Raw genomic sequence first — 20,630 nt, forward strand, 5'->3', positions numbered from 1 at the left:
TCTCAGGGAGCTATTCATACCCAAGACCCAAAACTCACCTACCTAGCTTGGGTCCCAGAACCTTGGCTCATGGTGTGGCTGTTTCCTTGAAAATCTTCCATGTTTTGTGAAAATCTTTCATAAAATGTTTTATGAAAGATTTTATGAACCACGAGGAAGTCTATTACCTTGGTGTTTCGATGGATTCTGTTTTCAACTTCAACACTAAGAGGGAAACCCACAGACCTCAGAACCTCAAAGGTCAGTGCCGAAGTGTCATTTTGGCAGAACCAAATAGAAGGGGGTGACAAATGTATCCCCCTGCCGGTGGCACTTGGTATTTTACTGTATTGAGGTTGTTTTCATTATCTCTTTCCTCCTTACAGATTATGAAATCCTACCTGAAAGTACGGTGTAAGTTGTCCGTACATCTATAGCGCAGCAAGTGCCTCTGCAGCTCCTATTACCCACCTGTGCTTACTCTCAGAACCTGGAGCGGGAGGGACGTCCAGGAAATAGGGAGATCTGCGCCTGACTGAGGGCCCTTGGACCTGTCTGTCCAAAGTGCTTCTCCCGCCAGGCTGCCGCAGCCCCACTTCCATCACTCAGATGCCCCCTCCTTTCTGAGTATTCAGTGCTTCCCGGTGCAAGTGGTGACATCTGACCTGGATCTCTCCGGTCGGGTCCCAACCCGTCCTCTGCCTGGGTCGCCCCGCCCTTAGAGACGCCACGCTGGCCTTTCTGGGAAAGTCTCTGCGGAGTCTGGAGCTAGGAAGCGGCCACGCCGGGGGCAGGAGAGGGGCGGGCGGGGCAGCGTCAGACGCACCCCGTCCACGTCCTCCTAGATCCGGGGCGGATGAGACCCCGGAGGTCTGGGGAGAGGCGAGTGTTTGAGGATCTACCCTAGGAGGTGGCAGAGCCTCCCTACCAGCTCGCGCGTCCTCCATGCGGGTGTCTTGGTAGAGGCACCAGCGCGCTCCAGCCTCCCGCCCGTGTCTGCTCCTTGTGTCCGGCTGGGGACGCCACCCGGCCGCGTCGCCACGGAGGTGGGGGCACCGAGCGACGACAGCAACTACTCAGCCCGGGGATCCACGCCCAGAAGGACGATAGCGATGGTTCTCGCGGGTGGACCCCGGTGCCTCTCCACATCCCCGCACCCTCCTACCTCCGGCTCTTGCGCCCACGGGAAGACGCCTCAATCCCTGCGCTGTCCGGAGGGTGAGGTGCTTCCAGCCGGTGGGTGCCTGTTTGATTTGCCAGATGCGCCCAGGTTCCCCGCCGGGAGAAGGAGGTGAGTGTGAGCGATGGAGCGAGAAGGAGGTAGGAAATCGAGCCTCCGCTTCTGCAGAAGTACACTTTTCCGCTTTTTTTTTTTTAAATAAATTTATTTTATTTATTTTTGGCTGCATTTGGTCTTTGTTGCTGCCCAGGGGCTTTCTCTAGTTGCGGCGAGCAGGGACTACTTTTCGTTTCAGGGCGCGGGCTTCTCATTGGGGTGGCTTCTTTTCTTGGGGAGCACGGGCTCTAGACGCGCGGGCTTCAGTAGTTGTGGCTCGCGGGCTCTAGAGCGCAGGCTCAGGAGTGGTGCCGCAGGAGCTTAGTTGCTCCCCGGCATATGGGATTTTCCCGGAACAGGGATCGAACCGGCGTCCGCTGCATCGGCAGGCAGATTCTTAAAGACCACGCCCTTTCCTTCCTTCCTTCCTTCCTTCCTTCCTTCCTTCCTTCCTTCCTTCCTTCCTTCCTTCCCTCCTTTCTTATTGATGAAATTCTTAAAGCGTACATGTTGTCTAAGGCAGACTTTCTTAGCTCCCCCAAGGCGCTGGAATTTGCAGATGGTGACAGGTGCAGGTGTTTTTGCGGTTCAGAGAATACAAAATCAAGCACTATTTTCTGGGCGCTGGCGATGTGCCAGACTCAAGCGCCACGGCCCGGCCCAGACACTCCAACAGGCCCAAGAAGGCGAAGGGCGAGGGAAGCAGGCTGCAAAGAGAGGTAATGGGGGGAACGTCCTTGGCGGTCCAGTCGTTAAGACTCTGCTCTTCCAATGCAGGAGACGAGGATTCCATCCCTGGTGCGGGAACTAAGAGAGATGTAGTGGGAGCCCGCACTTCCTGGGAGAGTAAGCAGCACCGTGGGGGCTCCTGGGTGGTTTAGTACAATCCCAGTTCCAACCTGGGCTCTCACCTGGCGCCCTGCGGCCACGCCGCCTTGAAATCTCGAAGAACAGATGTTATTGCATTTCACCACTTCCAGCTCCTGGCCAAGAACCCTTGTTTCCTAAACACACTGAGGCCAGGTGTCTGCCATTCCTTGGGTGAATTTGCAAATGTTAACTGGCTTACTCACCAGTCCCCTGTTCCCCTAAGTGACCTGTTGAAGTACAGATCCATCAGTTGGGACAGGGAATATTAATCAGATGAAAGGAAGGGAACTAATTGAGTATTCATATGCTACGAACCAGGTGCTTAAGATCCATTCTTTTATGTAATCCTCACACTCTTAAGAGAAAAACATTTACTTTCTAAATTAAGTCTCTAAAAATGAAACATACAGAAAAGTGCATAAATCGTAAGTTTGATGAAAGTGAACACATCCAGACCCAAAATTAGATGTTCTCTTAGGGTCCCTCCTCATCACTATCCACTCCCTTCTCCCTACAAGTACTGTAAACAGTATCCCGACTCTAAATACCATAGGCTAGTTTGCCTAGTTTTGAACCTATACAAATGGAATCATTCACTATACAGTACATGGTGTTAGGTCCAGCTCCTTTCACTGAATGTTATGTAAGTTACCTCCATATTGTTGTATGTAGTAGTAGTTTATTCACTTTCATTGGTGTATCATCTTCTCCTGTATGAGGATGGAACAATTTATCTATTTTCTATGGACATTGGGGTTATTTGCACTTAAGAGCTGTGATTGAAAATGTTTTCTTTCATTGTATAGTATATGGTTTTTGGCGCACATAAGTGTGTATTTCTGTTGACTCTGTACCTAGGAGTTGCTGGCTATTTTAGTGGGTACTGCTTAACACTTTTAGGGATACTGCCAAATACATTTTCTTAGGTGGTTGTAGTAATTTACATTCCCACCTGCAATGTATAAGAGTTCCAGTTACTCCACATTCTCACCAACACTTGATTTTTGTCAGTGTTTTTAATATTAGGCATTCTAATGTCTATAGTGGCATCTCATAATACTTTTATTTTCCATTTTCCTGATGACTAGTGAGGTTGAGCATCTATCTTTTCATATACTTATTGGCCTCTTTTATGACATGCCTGTTCAAGTAGTTTGCTCAAGTATTCTGGATTATTTGCATTTTCATATACACTTTAGAAATAACTTATCAGTCTGTCCCCCAAAAGGCTCAGGTTTGATTAGCATTTCATGGAACCTATATGGCAGTTTGGAGAGAATGTACATCCCCAATTTAATATTGAGTCATCCAATCCATGACATGGTAATATCTCTCATTTATGTAGGTTTTCTTTTATTTCTCTTAATAATATTTTATAGTTTTCTACGTAGAATCCTTCAACATCTTTCACATGATTTGTTCCTAAGTATTTGATGTAGTTTTTGTTATTGTAAATGGCATCATCTTTTACATTTTAATTTCCTAATTGTTACAGGTATACAGAAATACAATTAATTTTTGTAAATTGACCTTGTATCTAAATTCACTTATTATTTCTAAGAGTTTATCTGTAAATTTTTTCTGTACACATGTACATGTATACATGTACAGTCCTGTTGTGTGAATAATTTGAAAGTTTTACTTCTTGATTTTCAATCTTTCTGCTTTTCATTTCCTTTTCTTGCCTTATTGTACTAGCTTGAACCTCTAGTACAAAGCCAAATAGAACTGGTAATAGCAAGTATTGTTTTATGTTTTTTTTTGGCCGCGCTGGGTCTTTGTTGCTGCACGCAGGCTTTCTCTCGTTGTGGTGAGCGGGGGCTACTCTTCGTTGCGGTGCACGGGCTTCTCATTGCGGTGGCTTCTCTTGTTGCGGAGCATGGGCTCTAGGCGCGCAGGCTTCAGTAGCTGTGGTGCACAGGCTCAGCAGTTGTGGCTCGCAGGCTCTAGAGCACAGGCTCAGTAGTTGTGGCACACGGGCTTAGTTGCTCCATGGTATGTGGGATCTTCCTGGACCAGGGATTGAACCTACGTCCCCTGCATTGGCAGGAGGATTCTTAACCACTGTGCCACCAGGGAAGTCCTGTGTCTCATTCTTAATCTCAGGGGGATCATTAAATATCATTTAGGCTGTAGCCTTTATGTAGATAATCTTTATCAGACTAGTGAAGTCTCCTAATTTTAGTTTACTGGAATTTTTTATCATGAGTTGTTTAATTTTATCAAATGTTTTCCCTGCATCTATTGAAATAATCATATTATTTTTCTTCTTCGTGCTGTTAATGTGATATATGGAAATGTGATACAAGCTACACATATCAGAGTTATCTCTGGGAATGTCGATGGGTTATTAAGAATGGTCCTCTCTCTTCTCTTCCATAATTATGAGCTATAACAACTATGTGGGAATTCCCTGGCGGTCCAGTGGTTAGGACACCTTACATTCATGGCTGAGGGCCAGGGTTCGATCCCTGGTCGGGGAACTAAGATCCCACAAACCACGGGAAAAAACAAACAAACGTGGAAGTCTGGAGCTTCTGGGCACTATCTTTCCCACCAGATGAAAAGAGCTTGCCAGAAATTAAGCCCAACCCAGAGGAAATTAAAACCAAGATATGACACGGGGGATGACAGAGAGATAAAAGCCCTCACACAGAAAAGAATATTGATGACAACATTTGAGCCCTGGTTCTAACAATGTCAGACCTTTCCCTGCATTGACAAGATATATGAACCAATGAATTTTTTTTTTTGCTTAAAGTACTATGAGTCGATCTTATTTATATTCATCACATCCATCTTGCTTAGAAGATTTCCCCAAGTAAATTGCAAAAATCATGTCATACTCTTGAACATAAACTGTACTTTCATCGTAGTTGAGTGATGGGAATGGACGTGGGGCTGGGACAGGGCATTACAGCTGAAACATGCAGTTCTAGGCAGCCTTATTCAAACAGCATGGGAAAGAGGATATAAAAACCAGCACAGATCAGCATCCAGATGCATCAGCACTAACGTTTATATTCACACACCTGTTAGTTCCTACTTTACCACACAATCCATTTTCCAAAATATAAAGAACTTCAGCCCATTATCCTGGCCTCTGGAATGGGTACAGAAAGAATTATCCAACCTGTCTTCCTAATCACAGATGAAAATTATTCTAGGATTTGGGAAACATGACAGATGCAAGGAACAAGAGAGCTAATGAAACATGCAAACTTTCCTAGAGCAAAGGGGGAGATTCACAACTCAGGGGACAATCAGATCCTTCTTTTATATGGAGACTTCATGGTCGCTGCTATGATCCCTAGCTGAACTGACACCCCAGGAGTTCATAGCTCAGAACTCTGCACAGTACAGGAGCAGCCCCAGCATCCCTCTGGGCCCCTGTCTAAGACACTGGTTTAATGAAGCCATAATCTATGCATTTGATGAGACATTCCCGAGCTGTCTGAACCACTGCTGCCCTCTTCTCGTCCGGCTCTTGTTTGCCCACCACAGTCAGGATCTCCATCAACTCACTCTCCACCAGCTTCTTGGCCAGCTCAGCATCAGCCGCCACCAGGTTGTAGGCAATGACCAGGCCCCGGTGTTGAACTGACAGCCGGTCATGCAAGCAAAGCCGCTGTAGGATCTCCAACCACTGAGTCGTCTGAAGGTGGGGAGGAGGATAAGGAAGGATTGGAGGAATCAGTGGGGGGATGGAGAAAGGAGATTTTGGACAAGATAAACAGAAGGCCTTGGCCAGGCCCAGATCCTGAGCTCTGAAAGGGCAAGCACACATCTGGTTATCTGTATGGGACTCAGCATATGCCCACTTGAGCCCCTTGGGACTAGCTGGGTGATGCCCATCTCCTTACCAGGACCAGGGCAGGAATTGAAGAACTAGAAGGAACTTGAAATAATCCAATCCTTTTCATTTTATAAGTGGAGGAATTGGGGTTCAAGGAGAGGAAGTAACTTAGCTACGGTCACACATCTGGAAATAGTAGAGAATAAACATCCACACATCCATTTAATTTTTAAGCATCTTGAGAAGCAAAGGGACAGGCCCACTGCATGCCTGAGTGGAATGGGAATGGAGGGTGTTCAGAAAGGAGGATTCTAACCCTGGACGCATGCACAACGCCTGCTTCTGCCAACCCAGGTGCCCCTTAGAGACATGCCCTAGGCATGCACTCCACCAGCCCTGACTTCAACTGGAATTTACACTGGAGTCTGGCATGTACCCTCTGCTCCACCCCTCCTCCATCTCTCTCCTCCATTCCCAGTTGTGAAGCAGCCCAACTACTGTACGTGGGGGAGACAGGACTCTAGACCACTCTGATCACCCCCCGGGAGACAGAAATGGAGCTGAGAATAGAACCAGGAGGCTTGACACTTACAACATTCAACAGACACAGAAGAGAATAGTTATCAGTATGGGTTTTGGAGTCAGAGAGACTAGTGTTCAGGTCCCAACTCAGCCACTTACCAACTGTATGACCTTCGCTAAATTATTTAACCTCTCCAAGCCTCAGGAGCCTCATCTGTTATCTTACCTCATAATATTGTGATGATCTAATGATATGACACATGAAAAGAGCTTAGCATTATGGCTAGAGCATAGTAAGAGCCCATCAAGTAGAAGTGGACAGGAATGATGATTTTAGGCACTAATCCAACAATTTCCCCTTTGCTTCCTCAGACCTGTTACCCTCCAGTAGTTATCAGGGATACCTTTCTACATACACCGCTATCAGATGGGGAGACAGATACAGAGAGGAAGAAAAGGCAAATTATTTCTTTGGAGCTTCTAAGCAGACTTTTGTAAACTCTGCACTGTATCCTACCACAGGGAAAGGAAAGGAGAGTTCAGCTAGCTGTGGTAGGGTTCAGGGAAAGATTTTATGCTGATGCGTAATTGATCATGGGTCTAGTGCCTATCGCTCCCTGGGACAGGAATGCAGCCAGGATTTCTGAGCCCCTTGAGAAGATGGAAGAAGTGGCCAGGAGTGGGTTGCAATCCTGAAGGATCCCAGTCCCCTCCTATCTAACTGGCTATGTGGTGTTGGGCTATTACTTTTCTGAGCTCGGTTTCACCATCGGTAAATGAGGATAATAATAATCATGCCCACTGCACAGGGTTGTTGGGAAGATGGAATGACATAATAGGTGCAAGCACTTAGAGCAGCGCCTGGAGAACAGTAAGTGGAGGAGTCACAGAGCACCCTGCGGGGCCTGGTGACAGAAATGTGTGACCAGTAACTTCAGCAGAAGCTGCCTTAGGACAGCAGCCTGTGGTCCCCAGGCTGGAAGCACCCCACTTCTGATCTACTCAGTCAGAATATCTGGGGAAAGTGTTTTAACCAGCCCTCCATGTGACTCTTACACATCTTACAATTTTGAAAAACTTGCCTTAGGGAAAGTGCTGAAGGCCAGGGACCAAGCAGGATGAGCTACATCTAGGAGAGAGACCCCTCCCCTGGTGCCAGGACAGCATAAGCCCCCATGGAATTTAGAGAACACACACACACACACACACACACACACACACACCTGCCTTAAGCTGGCTATCTAAAAGAGCCTGCCTTTAAAGCAGACTTGCTTTAAAATATTTGAATTGAGATGTTTACTTTTTTTTTGAGATGTTTACATTTTTCACCATCAGTGAATGTGATGCCCACAAACTAAGTTCAGTTTGGTGAAATAAGGAAACTTTCATTTTGCATCCCCTTGTTTGCGGCTGTCAGTATCACTCTCATTACACCTGCTGAGATGGCCACAGTCCCACAAAGGGTCTGGTCATCACGTGAACTTAAGAGAATCTGCTGCCTCTTCGCCAAACTGTGGATGGTAACCCAACCACATCCATTCTTCTCTTGGGGAGCTCAGGGGCTCCACGGCAATAGTTAGTGCTATTATTATTATCATCATTATTCTTAAGAAATGACTTATAAGCACCACCAAAGTGAGTTAGCACACTTAGGGAGTCCAAATAATGAGTGTAAGGGGTCGAAGCGTATAGAGTCTCCTCTCTTTAAGTGGTAGGAACAGATACAGGGGCTGGCCTCCCCCCCCAGAGGATCATGCAGGGCAGTGTGGGCTGGGGGTGGGGGGATTCCCCAGAGTCCCTAGGGCCCGCTCTCACCACTTGAGTCATCTTGAAGCACAGTTTCTTATGCGCTGCCGTCAGCATGGCCAGCGCCCCCGCGGCCGCATTCTGCAGCTTGTCATCATCCTCCCCGCAGAGCAGCACTACCAGCTTCAGCCGGTCATTCCCATCAGCCAGGAACCTCTCCTGTACCTGTGGGAGGCGGGTACATGGCTCAGAGAAAAATGCCCCCACCTGCCCAGCCTGGAGAGGGAAAGATGCATCTGGAGCCATATTCTCTGACCCAAGATCCCTCAGAGCTTCTCTCTGAGCAGCTCACCCATGACACCTCCTCCTCCAGGAAGTCTTCTCTGACTAGCTAGATGAACGTGCTACAGAGTCCTCCAGCTAAAAGGTTAAAGAGAATAAGGGGTTCCTTGTATAGCATTCGCTGTCGCCTCTGTTTGCATTCAGCGCTCCAACCCCTGGGGAAAGGGCAGGCACAGACTTCTGAAGGGTAGATGTTGCCTGAAGAGCCATGTTTCACTTCCCTTTGGGGAAGCCTGGACTGTTTCTCCCACAACGGATGGGCCTTCAGGGTCTGCCGTTAAATGACTTTGCAGTCCCTGAAGGCACAGAGGCTTGGCAAGAGCAGTAGACAGTTGGGTAGTTTACATGGTACTCAAGAGCTGCTGTACCATTCACCAGGTGAGGGATGAAGCTTCCCAAGCACCCAAAAGCCAGGAGAAGAGCCTCCCGGGGCCCAGGGCCCTGACATGTCTGAAAGCACACTGACCCTCCCCACCCCTCTGCTCTATAGTAAAATCTGGTTGGTTAAATTTAAGGGCATTTTGTTGGATGAGGTGTCCTAGAAGGGGAACGCCAAGAGGGGTCAAAGGTCACAGCTGCCCAGGTTATAAACCTCTACCTACAACTCCCTGAAGCTGGAGCAGTGGTCCTCAGAGGTAAGAGTATACTGACAGTCAGCGCAGTCCCCTCACGGGGCACAGGTGTGACTGGAAAGCAGCTGTCCCAAAAGGACTGCATTCCCCATCTCTTGCACTAAATACGGCCATGACCTCATTCTCATTACAGAACATGAATGGATGTAATGTGTGTCACTTCCAGGCCACCATAGTGGAGCGCTACAGGGGTCTCTCCTGTGGTCTGTCTCCCCATTCCCCATCTGAATGGAGACCACTCTCGAAGTGGCAGAGGGAGAGACAGTGTTTTTTTTGGAGGGGGGGTATAGTTATTGATGATTGAAGATGGCTGCATCCCTAAGTCACTGCTTGGAAGCGAGCCACCTGATCCCAACGTGAGCGAGAAATGAACTTCTTTCCTGTTGGGACCACTGTTCATTTTGATTCGGGTTGTTGTGGCAGCTGGTGCTCCCCGCCGGGGAGGCTGCTCCCCATCCCATCACTCTCCCCTCCGCTGTCTTTGGATACACTCTCTTCTCCCACGTGGCTGCCAGGCCCCCAGCCCAGCCTCAGGCCAGCTCCCTGGTGGACTGTGGTAGCTTTATTTCTTTTGACTTTAAAAGGCTCTCATGGATCAGGTTTTCCTCCCTATAACAGTGAGAACATCCAAGACTTGAGTTAAGAACTGAGGGGCAACAGAGCGGGTCTCACACTCGGCCCCTAGCCCTGGTTGTCATGTTAACAAAGGGCCTCAGATTTCAACCCTGTTGTTACCTCTGATGAGGTTCTACCTACAGGCACAGCAGTGCTCTGCCAGGATGGAAAGAAGGAGACATTCATTCATCATATGGTGATAATTTATCCCAGTACCAGACCATGAAGCCATTGATGTGTTCTGAATTCATTTTATTTTTACAAATCCTATAATTATTCTGTGACGAACACAGTTATAGTGCATTGCAGTTTCTATGGAGACAGCGATCGTTCATTAAATGTTAACATTTAACATATTCTAAAATCGTTTGTGACTGTTTTTGCATTTCTTCATTTTTTTATATATGTGGAGCTTCAACAGATGCAAGTGGTCTAGCCTCTTCTTGACATCTAAGAGGCCCTGGCCTCATATCTTTTTTGCTATAAGATTATTTAGTAAATAACTTGGTGAAATGGGACTTCTACACCATCCAGCCCAAGCTTTGGGGTCAAAACCACAGCTAGGGATGATATTACTTTGTGTATTTTCCTTTGTCTCCTTTGTGCATTATATTCCTCTCGGGGTCCCTATAGGGAGGGAGGCTGTCATCTAGGAAAGATTCAGGGATTCCTGGGTTCTTTGACAAAATGTTGCCTTCATACCACTGTAACAGCCCCCAGTCTAGCGCCAGGCCCTGACCTGTGGCCCGACTCTCCATGCCTTGATCACTCCCATCCTGAGCCCCCTCACCTCCTTGCTCACCACCATGTTGCACATGCACTCGGTGGCTGCCTGCCGCAGCTGGTCATGGTCCTCAAACATGTAGTTCTCAATATCTGGCAAGGCCTTCTCCGTAAAGATCTTCTGCCTAGGGTGTGAGGGGTGGAAGAAGAGAGGCTGCTGAGTCCTCTCTAATGAGCATTTGGGGTTTTGGCCACCCAAGGGCCATTCCACATCCTCAGCCAGCATGGTTTAGATGGCAGTAATCCCACCCCCAGCTCCAGGAGGGGCGTCCAATGACATAGCACAGCATCCTGGCCATAGCAACAGGGTCTGGGATGAACATGCCACCCAGCTGGAGATTCTCTTGTATTATTGCTGGGGAATGTCTTTCTCTCTCCTGCTGGAGATGAAGCCAAGAAGATGTGAAGTCTGGAGCAACCCTCATGTGATCATGAGAGAGGGGAAGAGCCTGTCTGAAAATTAAGACAATACAGACAGAAGAGGTGGAGAGATGTAGGATCTAGGACAGCTTTGTAACCCCTGCATCAAGCCGCACCTGAATCTGGTTTATCCCAGATGAGTCATTAATGACCTGAGTCATTAAATTCCCTTTATGCTTAAACCAACTGGAGTTGAGTTTTCTGCCACTTGCAATCAAAAGAATTTCAACCCAATCCCACCATCCCCCTGCTTCCGGGGATGGGTGGGGACACTTTATCCCCACCCATCCACCTGATATCTTTTCTGCTACTTCAGAGGGAAATGTCTTTCCAGTCTCCTTTGGCTTTGCACATTCACTGTGGTCTTTCCAAGTGCTAACTCAAATCCCTCCCACGGTCGTTTCTACCCACTGCCTTCGAGCCTGTCCTCAGAGAAAAGCACACACGGTACCTGTGACATTTCCACCAACACTTCATGGGACACCTCTCTCCACCCCTGCTCCCTCTACGCCCCACTCACCGGAGTTTGTCACTCCGTGCAGACAGGTTGGTGAGGCCTAGGAGAGCCTCGTAGTTCTGGAGCCCATCCCTCTGTGTGTCCAGGAGTCTCACAAGGGGCCGCACCACCTCGTACACCTGTGGGGGGAGGCATCAAGGAGTGGTCAGGTAGAGACCATGTCCCCCCAGTCATTTACAGGTGCCCAGCTCTAGAATTTCCAATGCACGTGCCCACCCATTGTCTGATTCAATCTTTACAATGATCCTGAGGGGCGGGATTATTTCCTTTACTTCGCAGATGAGATAACTGAGTTTCCAAGGGGACGGCCTTTTTCGTCAGAGGTAGAGCCAGGCGTGGGATCCACGCACCTCCAATTCATGGCCTTCTTTGTGGCAGCACCACGCCCCCTCCCAGGCCAGGGGTAGGGTGACAAGGGGAAGGGCCCCTGGGAGCAGATTCCTCCCATCACTACCACCCCACCGCCCCCATCACCCACCCGCTCCCCAGGGAAGGCAATGTCCGGATTGGAGACTGCAGCGATCTTTGCTAGAGCATGGGCTGCCTTCACCTTGCCCATGTCTGTGCCCTCCAAAGCCAGGGGAATCAGGGCCTGCAAGAAAGGGCACAGTCACTCCTCGGTCACAGATACACAGAGGCCTCTCTCCCCAGCCTCCCTCTCCAACTGCTGTCTGTTCCATCAGAAGTTCAGGAAGACTCTGTAATAGAGTCAACTCTTGAGCATCATGGAAAACAGTTAAATTCTTAATCACGGATTCACTCCCCTTGGTTCCCAGCACACATGGAGATCTTCGCCCGCCCTCTTCCCCACCCATCCATACGTTCATGTGGCTTTTGGAAAAATAAATCAATCATTTTTTACTTTCTGACTAAGTCAGACCTAATTGTAATAGCGGCCATTCACTGAGCACCTCCTATGAGCCAACAATTAAGTGTATTTTCTCTAATCCTTGTGACATTCTGGAAAGTGAGTGTGTGATGTTCTCCCTTATTTTACAGATGAGGAAACTGTGGCTCAGGGAGATTAAGTAATTTGCCCGAAGTTGTGCAGTTAAAAAGGGGACAATCAAGGACTCGATGACAAGCCGTCTATAGCAAAGCCCACAGTCTCTATCTGCACCAGGGTTCCTTCCAGTAACAAGGAGGATAAATGGGATCCCACAGTAAATCCCATGACACTTCATAGACTTAGGCACCGACAGCACAGAAACCTTAATGACTGTATTCCAGAGGTCGGGTTGGGGCAGGGGGTGCATCATTCTTGGGCCAGGCAAAGAACGTGCACACACACATACACACACAAAGAGACACACATGTACACAAATGAAGAGACACACACAGAGACACATACATACACACAGAGACACAATTACACACATAGACACAAAAACACACATAGACACGTATACACACACACAGACGCACACACACAGACATACACACACATACACAAGTGTGCTTCTCCCCAGTGAAGCACCTTCTAGTATGGCAAGGACCCCTTAGCCCACCCAATGTACCTTGCCACCACCTTGAGCCACAATGGTACCTCGGTCCTTTGGGTTGTCACACAGTGCCAGGAATACCCTGGAGAGCAAGGATAAAGGACATTCAGTGCATGAGCACACCCTTCCCAGGCATCAGCAGGCCCAGTGAAACTCTGGGAAGTGCTACCAGTGAGCATGTGCCCCAGAACTAACCTTGGGAAGATACTGCCATGGACATAAGTGGCTGGGGAGGAAGTGAGACCAGATGTAGCTGCAAGCAGCGGCCCCATCCCTGTTTAGGGAGATGCCAAATGGCTCCCTGCTGCCCACCACCCAGGAGAAACTCTTCCACATGGAAGCACCCCAGGACCACCATGTTCCGGCCCTTGCCGTCCTCTCTGGTCTTATCTAGCACCACTCTCTCCTGTGCACTCCATGCTCCAGACATCTCCCTGGAGAACCCCATCCTCATTCACTCATTCTCCCTCCATCCTCAGGGTCTTTGCGTACGCTGTTCCCTCTGCCTGGAACCCTTCCTTCTGCTGCATTTGAGTGGCTCCTTTTTTTCCTTCAGGGTTCCCCTGAGTTGTTACATCTTCCAGGAGGCCTTCCTAGCTGCCTAGCCACCTGCCCTCCAGTCTGGCCAGTTGGGGGCCACTGCTCGTGCTCCAGCCTGTCCTCTGTATGTCCCCCATCATGGCACCTGCCGCATCGTGTGGTAACTGTGAGCCTGTGTGCCTCCCGTCAGGCTGCACAGAAACCGTGCCTTTCATCTTTGGCATTTCAGGGCCTGGGAACCAGGTCAGCAGAATGGACAGTGACCTCTTTCCTCCCAATGCAAAGTTGCCCCTGTGATGACCTGCCCGCCGGGTCACTTTTCAGTGTTGACCCCCATCAGCCTCCTCTTCAGACCCCTAATGGCTCATTCCCTCATTTACTCCCCACCCCCACCATCTCCGTCTCCCCACCCAGCCTCCTGCCTCCAGGCCCCTCAGACCCCAGCCCTGAACTGCTGCAGCCGCACCTGGCCAGCAACTCTTTGGTCTGGTCAGTGAGGATGGCATTGTCTGCTTTCACCATGCAGGCCAGCGCTGAGATGACGCCGACCTTCAGAAGCCGGTTCACCCGCTTGTCCACAAAGTCCTTCTTGTCCTGGGGAGATGAAAAGATGGCAAGGAAATCAATCCCGAAAGAGAAGGAAGACCATCCAAAACCCTAGATGACCTAGATGTTACTTCCTTGCAGAAGGCTAGCTTTCCATTAGGCTATGCACGGGGGCGGGGTGGGTAAGCAGGGGTGGGAGGGGAGAGAGAGCCGATAAAGCTGACCTAACAGTGGATTGGGTCAGCCCCAGGGTTGAATAGTCTCTACAGATAATCCTCAGGGTGGCTGGGAAGAGGCAATCTCTAGAAGCCACGTTAAAACTTCATGGCGGCAGAGCATGCTACACACCCTTGGCTGCGTGAAATCCTATGCAGCTTTAAAAAATGATTCAGAGAACGACATAGCAGTGTGGAAAACATCTAAAGTATTTTCCCCAAATTGGGTACAAAATAATAACTACATTCTGATTATAACTATTTTTATTATTTTTTCTTTTTAAATTATTTATTTATTTATTTGGCTGCGCTGGGTCTTAGTTGAGCCATGCAGGATCTCTAGTTTCGGCATGCGAACTCTTAGTTGCAGCATGTGGGATCTAGTTCCCGGACCAGGGGTCAGACCCGGGCCCCCTGCATTGGGAGCACAGAGTCTTAGCCACTGGACCACCAGGGAGGTCCCCTGATTATAACTATTCTTTTTAAAACACACAGAAATAAAGGGCCTCTGGTAGGTGATATAACACACCAAAATGACAATAGTGCTCAGAGGGAGATGATGTAATCGCAAGTAGCTATTTTCTTTTCTCTACTGTCACATTTGTGTTTGTTTTGCAACATGGTTATATGACTTTGGTCATTTTTTAAAAAATCTAAATGTTTTATTGGCTGGAAATACAATGCATGTATAGTCATATACAAACCACATACAAAGTATGCCGTTGCGTGCAGGGAATCATTGTGGGGAGGGTCCCAAGGGGATTTGTGACACCTGGGCTGCCCCTGATCCCCCGTCCCTCCGCTTCTCATTATTCGTACTTAGCACCCGTATCCCCAAATCCAGATATCCCAGAAAATAAAATTTGTATAAATGTGGAAAACATGAAATACAACTAACTGTCATATGTCCATGAAATCAACAACATAAACTGGAAAACGTTCATCCTGGCTCCATTTGGTTTCTCCGACTACAAATTGTCAATTCCTCCTCCCCCTCCACAGAACATTAACACTAAGAAAAAACACAAGTGCCACCTAGTGAGGGAAACTGACCATGATCCTCTTCAATTCCTCTGCGTCTTCCACCAAATCCTCCCAGACACACAGGCACGGCGCCTGAACATCATTAACTGTCCTTCCCGCCTCTCTGGCGGGCTGGTGGTACAGCTTCCCCCCCCCCAACTCCCGGCCATCCCCTTCCCCACCTTGGGGTGCTCCTCGGGCACGTGCTGCTTGGAGAACTTGGCCAGCTGCACCAGCTCAGGGATGACCTCCTTGACGTCGTAGCTGTTGGTACAGTTCACCAGGGTGGTGGCCACCGAGTACAGGATGGTCTTGTCAGGGGTCTGGAGGCAGGAGGTGGGGGATAGGAGGCGACAGGCAGCAAGGAAACCTGAGAACAAACCACTGCCTCCAAGAGGCTCCCTCACAGGCAGGCTGGTTTGGGAGGAGCGTGGCTGGCGTGGCCCCGCGGGAGAGGAACTGGCTCTGCTCACCCGGGCTCTGCTCCCCTCAACAGCACCCCAGAGCACGAACGGGAGTCCTCTCAGTGCGCTCTTTGCTCTGTGCCCCTTTCAAAAGCCCAGTCCCATAGGCTTTCCATCAGACTGCGCTGGGATAGGGTGGGAGCTGGACACCCTTTGGTGGAAACTCCCTCCCACACTTCCACCCTTTAGTGGCGGGAAAGAGCGGGGAGAGGAGGGGCGCGGGGGGAGGTGGCCCAGCAGAGGAGGAAGGGCATCTGGGAGGGACTGGGATGGAGGGAGGGGCCCAGAAGAGGCCAGGTACTGCCCCTCAGTCCCTCAAAAACCTCAACTCCCTTGGGGGTGGGGGAGGGGGGCGGGTCTCAGGAAAAAAATACCCTCATCTTATTCATCCTCCCACTGCCTGGAAGGCGTGAAGAGTTTTGAGCCCATTTTACAGTCAGGAAAGATGAGGGCCAGACAGAGGGAAATGACCAACCCAGGTTTACAGGAAGAGTTAGGGGGTAGAGTCAGGATGAGGACGGGGGGTCTGATTTCCCATGCTCAGTGTACAGCCCCGTGAGCCTGAATCCAGCAGATCCTGAGGCCAGAGGGCAGGGCCACACTTGCCTTGGCCAGCTCCAACATGGCCTGCAGGGCAGGGATGTCCTGAACAAAGTCATCCTTCACGTCGGCGTCCAGCGTGAGGTAGGCCAGGCCCTCCACTGCCCATCGCCGGGTCTGGGTGTCTGTGGATGTGTTGCACAGCCACCTGGGGGAGGGGAGGCAAGGGTGCTGGGACTGGGGCAAGAGTGAAGCAATTCAGGGCAGCAGGTGGGCGGCTTTTTAGGATCTGGCATCCACTAGGGCACATCCCCGAGAGAAGATGGTGGGCTTGGGGAAATAGGACCCCCTTACTTGCGGCAGTGTTTGGCCAGCTTCTCTGTCGACCCTTCTGCAAACTGCCTGAGACCATAGTCTGTGCCTCCCGCAGAGCCAAGTTTACAGAGTCCCTGGGGAGGAGGGGAGATGTGTAGGATCAGAGACACCAAGGCCTGGGAACGAGGCCTTGCTCAAAGGGGTCCCTGTGGCTGGAACACTTTGCCCCTTTTCTTTGCCTGGATAAACCTCTCTGCATCCTGCAGAACTCAGGGCAGGTGTCACCTTTCCGAGATGCCTTCCCTGAGGCTTCCAGGTTAGGGTAGATGCCCACAAAGCTGGAGGGTTTTTTTTGTTTTTTTTTTTTTAATTAATTTATTTATGGCTGTGTTGGGTCTTCGTTTCTGTGCAAGGGCTTTCTCTAGTTGTGGCAAGCGGGGGCCACTCTTCATCGCAGTGCGCAGGCCTCTCACTATCACGGCCTCTTGTTGCGGAGCACAGGCTCCAGACGCGCAGGCTCAGTAATTGTGGCTCACGGGCCCAGTTGCTCCACGGCATATGGGATCTTCCCAGACCAGGGCTCGAACCCGTGTCCCTTGCATTGGCAGGCAGATTCTCAACCACTGCGCCACCAGGGAAGCCCCAAAGCTGGAGGTTTTTAACTTACCCTTTTCCCCCACCATTTTGCCCACGTAGATGTTTTGTGTCTATCATTTTGAAAAATCAGCACAGGATAATACTAACCATATCTGTAACCACAATGATAAACTTATGGCACAAAAACTGTCTGTGAAATCATATTTTTGTTGGGGGGCAGATTCAGATGTGCAGATTTTTACCCAGGAAAAAATTTGGACTCTTGCTAGGAAAAAAAATGTCTTCCATAAGAGAAAACTCACAATGGCAGAAGCTAAAATTAGTTTTTTTTTAGTTGATATGAACGAAAAAAAAAAAAACCAAACAGATCAATGACTCAAATCTTCACTGTAATTGTTGTCAAGAAAAAGGAAGTTATTTCTATAAAATGAAAATGGAAACAATGCAGCAGGTTTAACTGTGCTATATAGAAACCGATTAAGGAAACAAACTTGAGTTTTTGGAGTCTGCAGTGAAACTACTTGGTGGACAAAAGCTCATCAGTGTTTGTGTTGTTCAAAAGCATCGAGGAGATCATTGTTAGGGTTACGTGGCAGGGTCCCCCATCCTGAATCCACGTTCTCACAGCCTCCTGCTTATCACCCCGATCTGCAGGGGCCTGTGGGTGGATCTGGGTGCTTAGGGCGTGGTCTCCTCAAGGACAGGGACCACGTCTCATTCATTCTGGTGTCCCTGATGCCCGGCACAGTGTCTGGTACCCAGCGCACTCACCACCAGCGTGCGGATCTTGATCTTCTCGTTTTGGGTGGTCTTGTAGATATTTTTGAGCAGTGACACGCCGTTGGTGATGATGAATGTGGCACGGCTGAGCTTGGTGGAGGCATGGATGAGGGCCTCCACGGCCACCAGCTGGTCCGTCTCACGCTCTGAGCTACACAGAGCCACCATCATCTCCATCACTCCTTTCAGTCCCAGCAGCTGATTGCCCAGGTCAAAGGGGCCCTGCAGGATCCCTGACACCGTCTGGATGGCAATCACATTCTTGTCCATGTCCTGGGGGTCAAACTTGCCCCTAAAACAGAGGGCCAGCGTGGTCAAGAGAACTGGCCAAGGGGAGTGGGAGGAGTGTGAGATTTGGGGACAGACAGATTTGTTTTTGCATCCTAGATCCAACACTCATGTGCTGTGTGACCTGGGGCAATTCACTGAACATCTCTGAGCCTCAGCTTCTTGATCTGGAAACTGAGGATAGCACTACTACTTCTCAGAGTTACGATGGGGATAAATGAAGTCATAGATGTGTTCCTCAAGAAGCACACTCAGATGGGGACTGACACTCAGGAAGTTTATTCGGGAGAGCTCTTGGGATCAACACCTGTTGGGAAAGGGAAGAAATCAGGCCTGGATGGAGGGAGGCACTGGACTGAGATGCGGTCATGACAAAGCCTCAGCTTGCGAAGAGCTCCAGAGCCGAGACACCCTTCAAAGTTGTTCCAAGTTGGGGTGAGGGACAAGTCATTGGATGCTGGCTGCCCTGAGAAGGGTGAACAGCTGTCCTCAGCCAAGGCAAGTCCCCAAAGAGAGGTGACAGGTGAGAGCTGTCAGCCAACAGGCTTCCCAGAAGCTGAGGTGTCTGGTGGGACAGGACAGCAGCCACCACAGCACAATAGGGCTACCGTGATGCCTGCCGCACAACCTGACTCTGCCGTGTAGCTGAGTCACGATGTAGCCTGAGCCAGTCAATCCCCTGTCTGGTCCAGTCCCTTCCCCTAACAAGTCAGGGGTGAGGGGTAGACTAGAAGAGCCTGAAGTTTCTGCCTTCCTTTCAAAATCTACTATCATCTACTCTACGGAAGGATCTCTGTGTGAGGACATCAGAGGTGACACACCTTCTGATCCTTCCGTGATCTGCCCAGGTTGATTTGATGTGGGGAATCCGGGCAGATGTGCACAGTGCAAATGCAGATGTGTATAAATGAAAGAAGAGAGCGTGGAGCAAGAGTCAGAGACCTGGGCTCCGGTCCCACATCTGCGTCTGGCTGGGTAACTGGGCAAGTCCCTCTGGGCGAGAGGGATCAGCCTTGGGAGCTCTGGGCGCCCCTCCAGCTCTGACAATCCGTGTCCTGTGCCTCATCTTCTTCCCACTCAGTGCCGGGGAACCAGCCTTGCATAATTAGTTGGGGTCTGCCCTTTAAACTGGTTCCTTATGCCAGCTGGTGCCTGAACCTCCACCCAGCCCCTGGCCCCTGATGAAGCACCTCCCTGGAGGGGGGAGGGGAGTGGCAGCCTCGGGCACCATTTGTTGAAGGCGGTGACCCTACCCACTCAGTGTCAGGTGACCTCAGAGGCAGCATGTACAGTCTGACCAGGAGGGAGCCTCGTTCAAACGGGGACTGGCTGGGAGATAGTTACCGGGACGCTGAAGCTGAGGTCGAAGAAGACCGGAGAGGCCCTGAGGAGCTTTAAGTGACACAAAGTCGGGATCAGGAGAAGCTATAGGATGGAGCCAACTTCTCTGGAACCCAAATCCAGGAAGCTGAGAACAGTTTTTACATTTTCAAGGTTTTTTTAAAAAAAAAATTGTGATAGAGACCTACGTGTCCCACAAACCTAAACTTACTCTCTGGCCCTTTACAGGAAAAGTTTGCCAACCCGTGGAATTGAGAAAGGAAAGCAGAGTGAAGGCAGGGTCTTCACCCTCCCAAGACTCACCTGGTGCTTTTTAAACATGCAGCTTCCTGAGCCACAACCCAGACTACTGGGTCATGGGGTGGTGGGGGGGTCCCAGAAATCTGAATAGTTTCCAAGTATGAGGATCATTGGAATAAAGGAGGGGGAAAGCCAGCTACCATGAGGAGAGATCCACATGGGGAGGAACCGGGGCCTCCCACCAAGAGCCAGCAGCAACGTGCCAGCCACTTGAGCACGCCATCTTGGAAGCAGATCTTCCAGCCCCAGTCCAGCCTTTGGATGACGGCAGCCCAGGTCAACATGTGACTGTCATTTGTAAGCCCCAAAGCCAGAACTACCCAGCTGCCTCTCGGCCAAACTGCTGTCCTATTGTGAGATAACACATGATACTTCTTGTTTTAAGCTGCTAAATTTGGGGGTAATGTGTTACACAGCCATCAATGACTAATACAGAGCCCGACGGAAACAGAGCAGGACCCTATGGTCCTTCCCCCTCCATGTCCTCAGCCTGCCTTTTGTCTGTGGAAAACCTTTAGCCAAACAAGTTTAATCAGAGAAGTGAGAAAAGGCAGAAACAAAGGAAAGCAGTCAAAGGAGACCAAATAAAAATAGTCATTAAGCGAAGTCCAGGGCCTTTAGTTCCCCTCAAGGGCTATAGATAATATTCTGAGCCGTATCCTGTGAGCTGTCTTATAGATA

At 49.7% G+C, this 20,630-nt stretch overlaps 2 protein-coding genes across 5 annotated transcripts in view; one reads left to right on the plus strand and one right to left on the minus strand.

Moving 5' to 3' along the window:
• NLE1 (notchless homolog 1) overlaps nt 1-20,630 on the plus strand; it is a 91,852-nt gene that overhangs the window by 40,954 nt on the left and 30,268 nt on the right. The window lies entirely within an intron of this gene.
• The window catches only part of UNC45B (unc-45 myosin chaperone B), a 29,257-nt gene continuing 13,747 nt past the window's right edge, over nt 5,121-20,630 (minus strand). For 3 of the 4 annotated variants that reach the window (XM_036838295.1, XM_036838294.1, XM_036838297.1), the window contains exons 10-20: nt 18,012-18,312; nt 16,683-16,777; nt 16,395-16,536; nt 15,507-15,647; nt 14,007-14,134; nt 13,016-13,082; nt 11,977-12,090; nt 11,502-11,617; nt 10,569-10,686; nt 8,259-8,414; nt 5,121-5,780 (exon numbers count right to left, since the gene is read on the minus strand). In XM_036838295.1, the coding sequence (XP_036694190.1) occupies nt 5,520-5,780; nt 8,259-8,414; nt 10,569-10,686; nt 11,502-11,617; nt 11,977-12,090; nt 13,016-13,082; nt 14,007-14,134; nt 15,507-15,647; nt 16,395-16,536; nt 16,683-16,777; nt 18,012-18,312 (1,639 nt within the window). In that variant the 3' untranslated portion in view covers nt 5,121-5,519. The other variant, XM_036838296.1, reaches the window with a different exon arrangement.

This window comes from Balaenoptera musculus, chromosome 20 (genome assembly GCF_009873245.2).
Source record: "Balaenoptera musculus isolate JJ_BM4_2016_0621 chromosome 20, mBalMus1.pri.v3, whole genome shotgun sequence".
NCBI classification, from domain to species: Eukaryota; Metazoa; Chordata; class Mammalia; order Artiodactyla; family Balaenopteridae; genus Balaenoptera; species Balaenoptera musculus.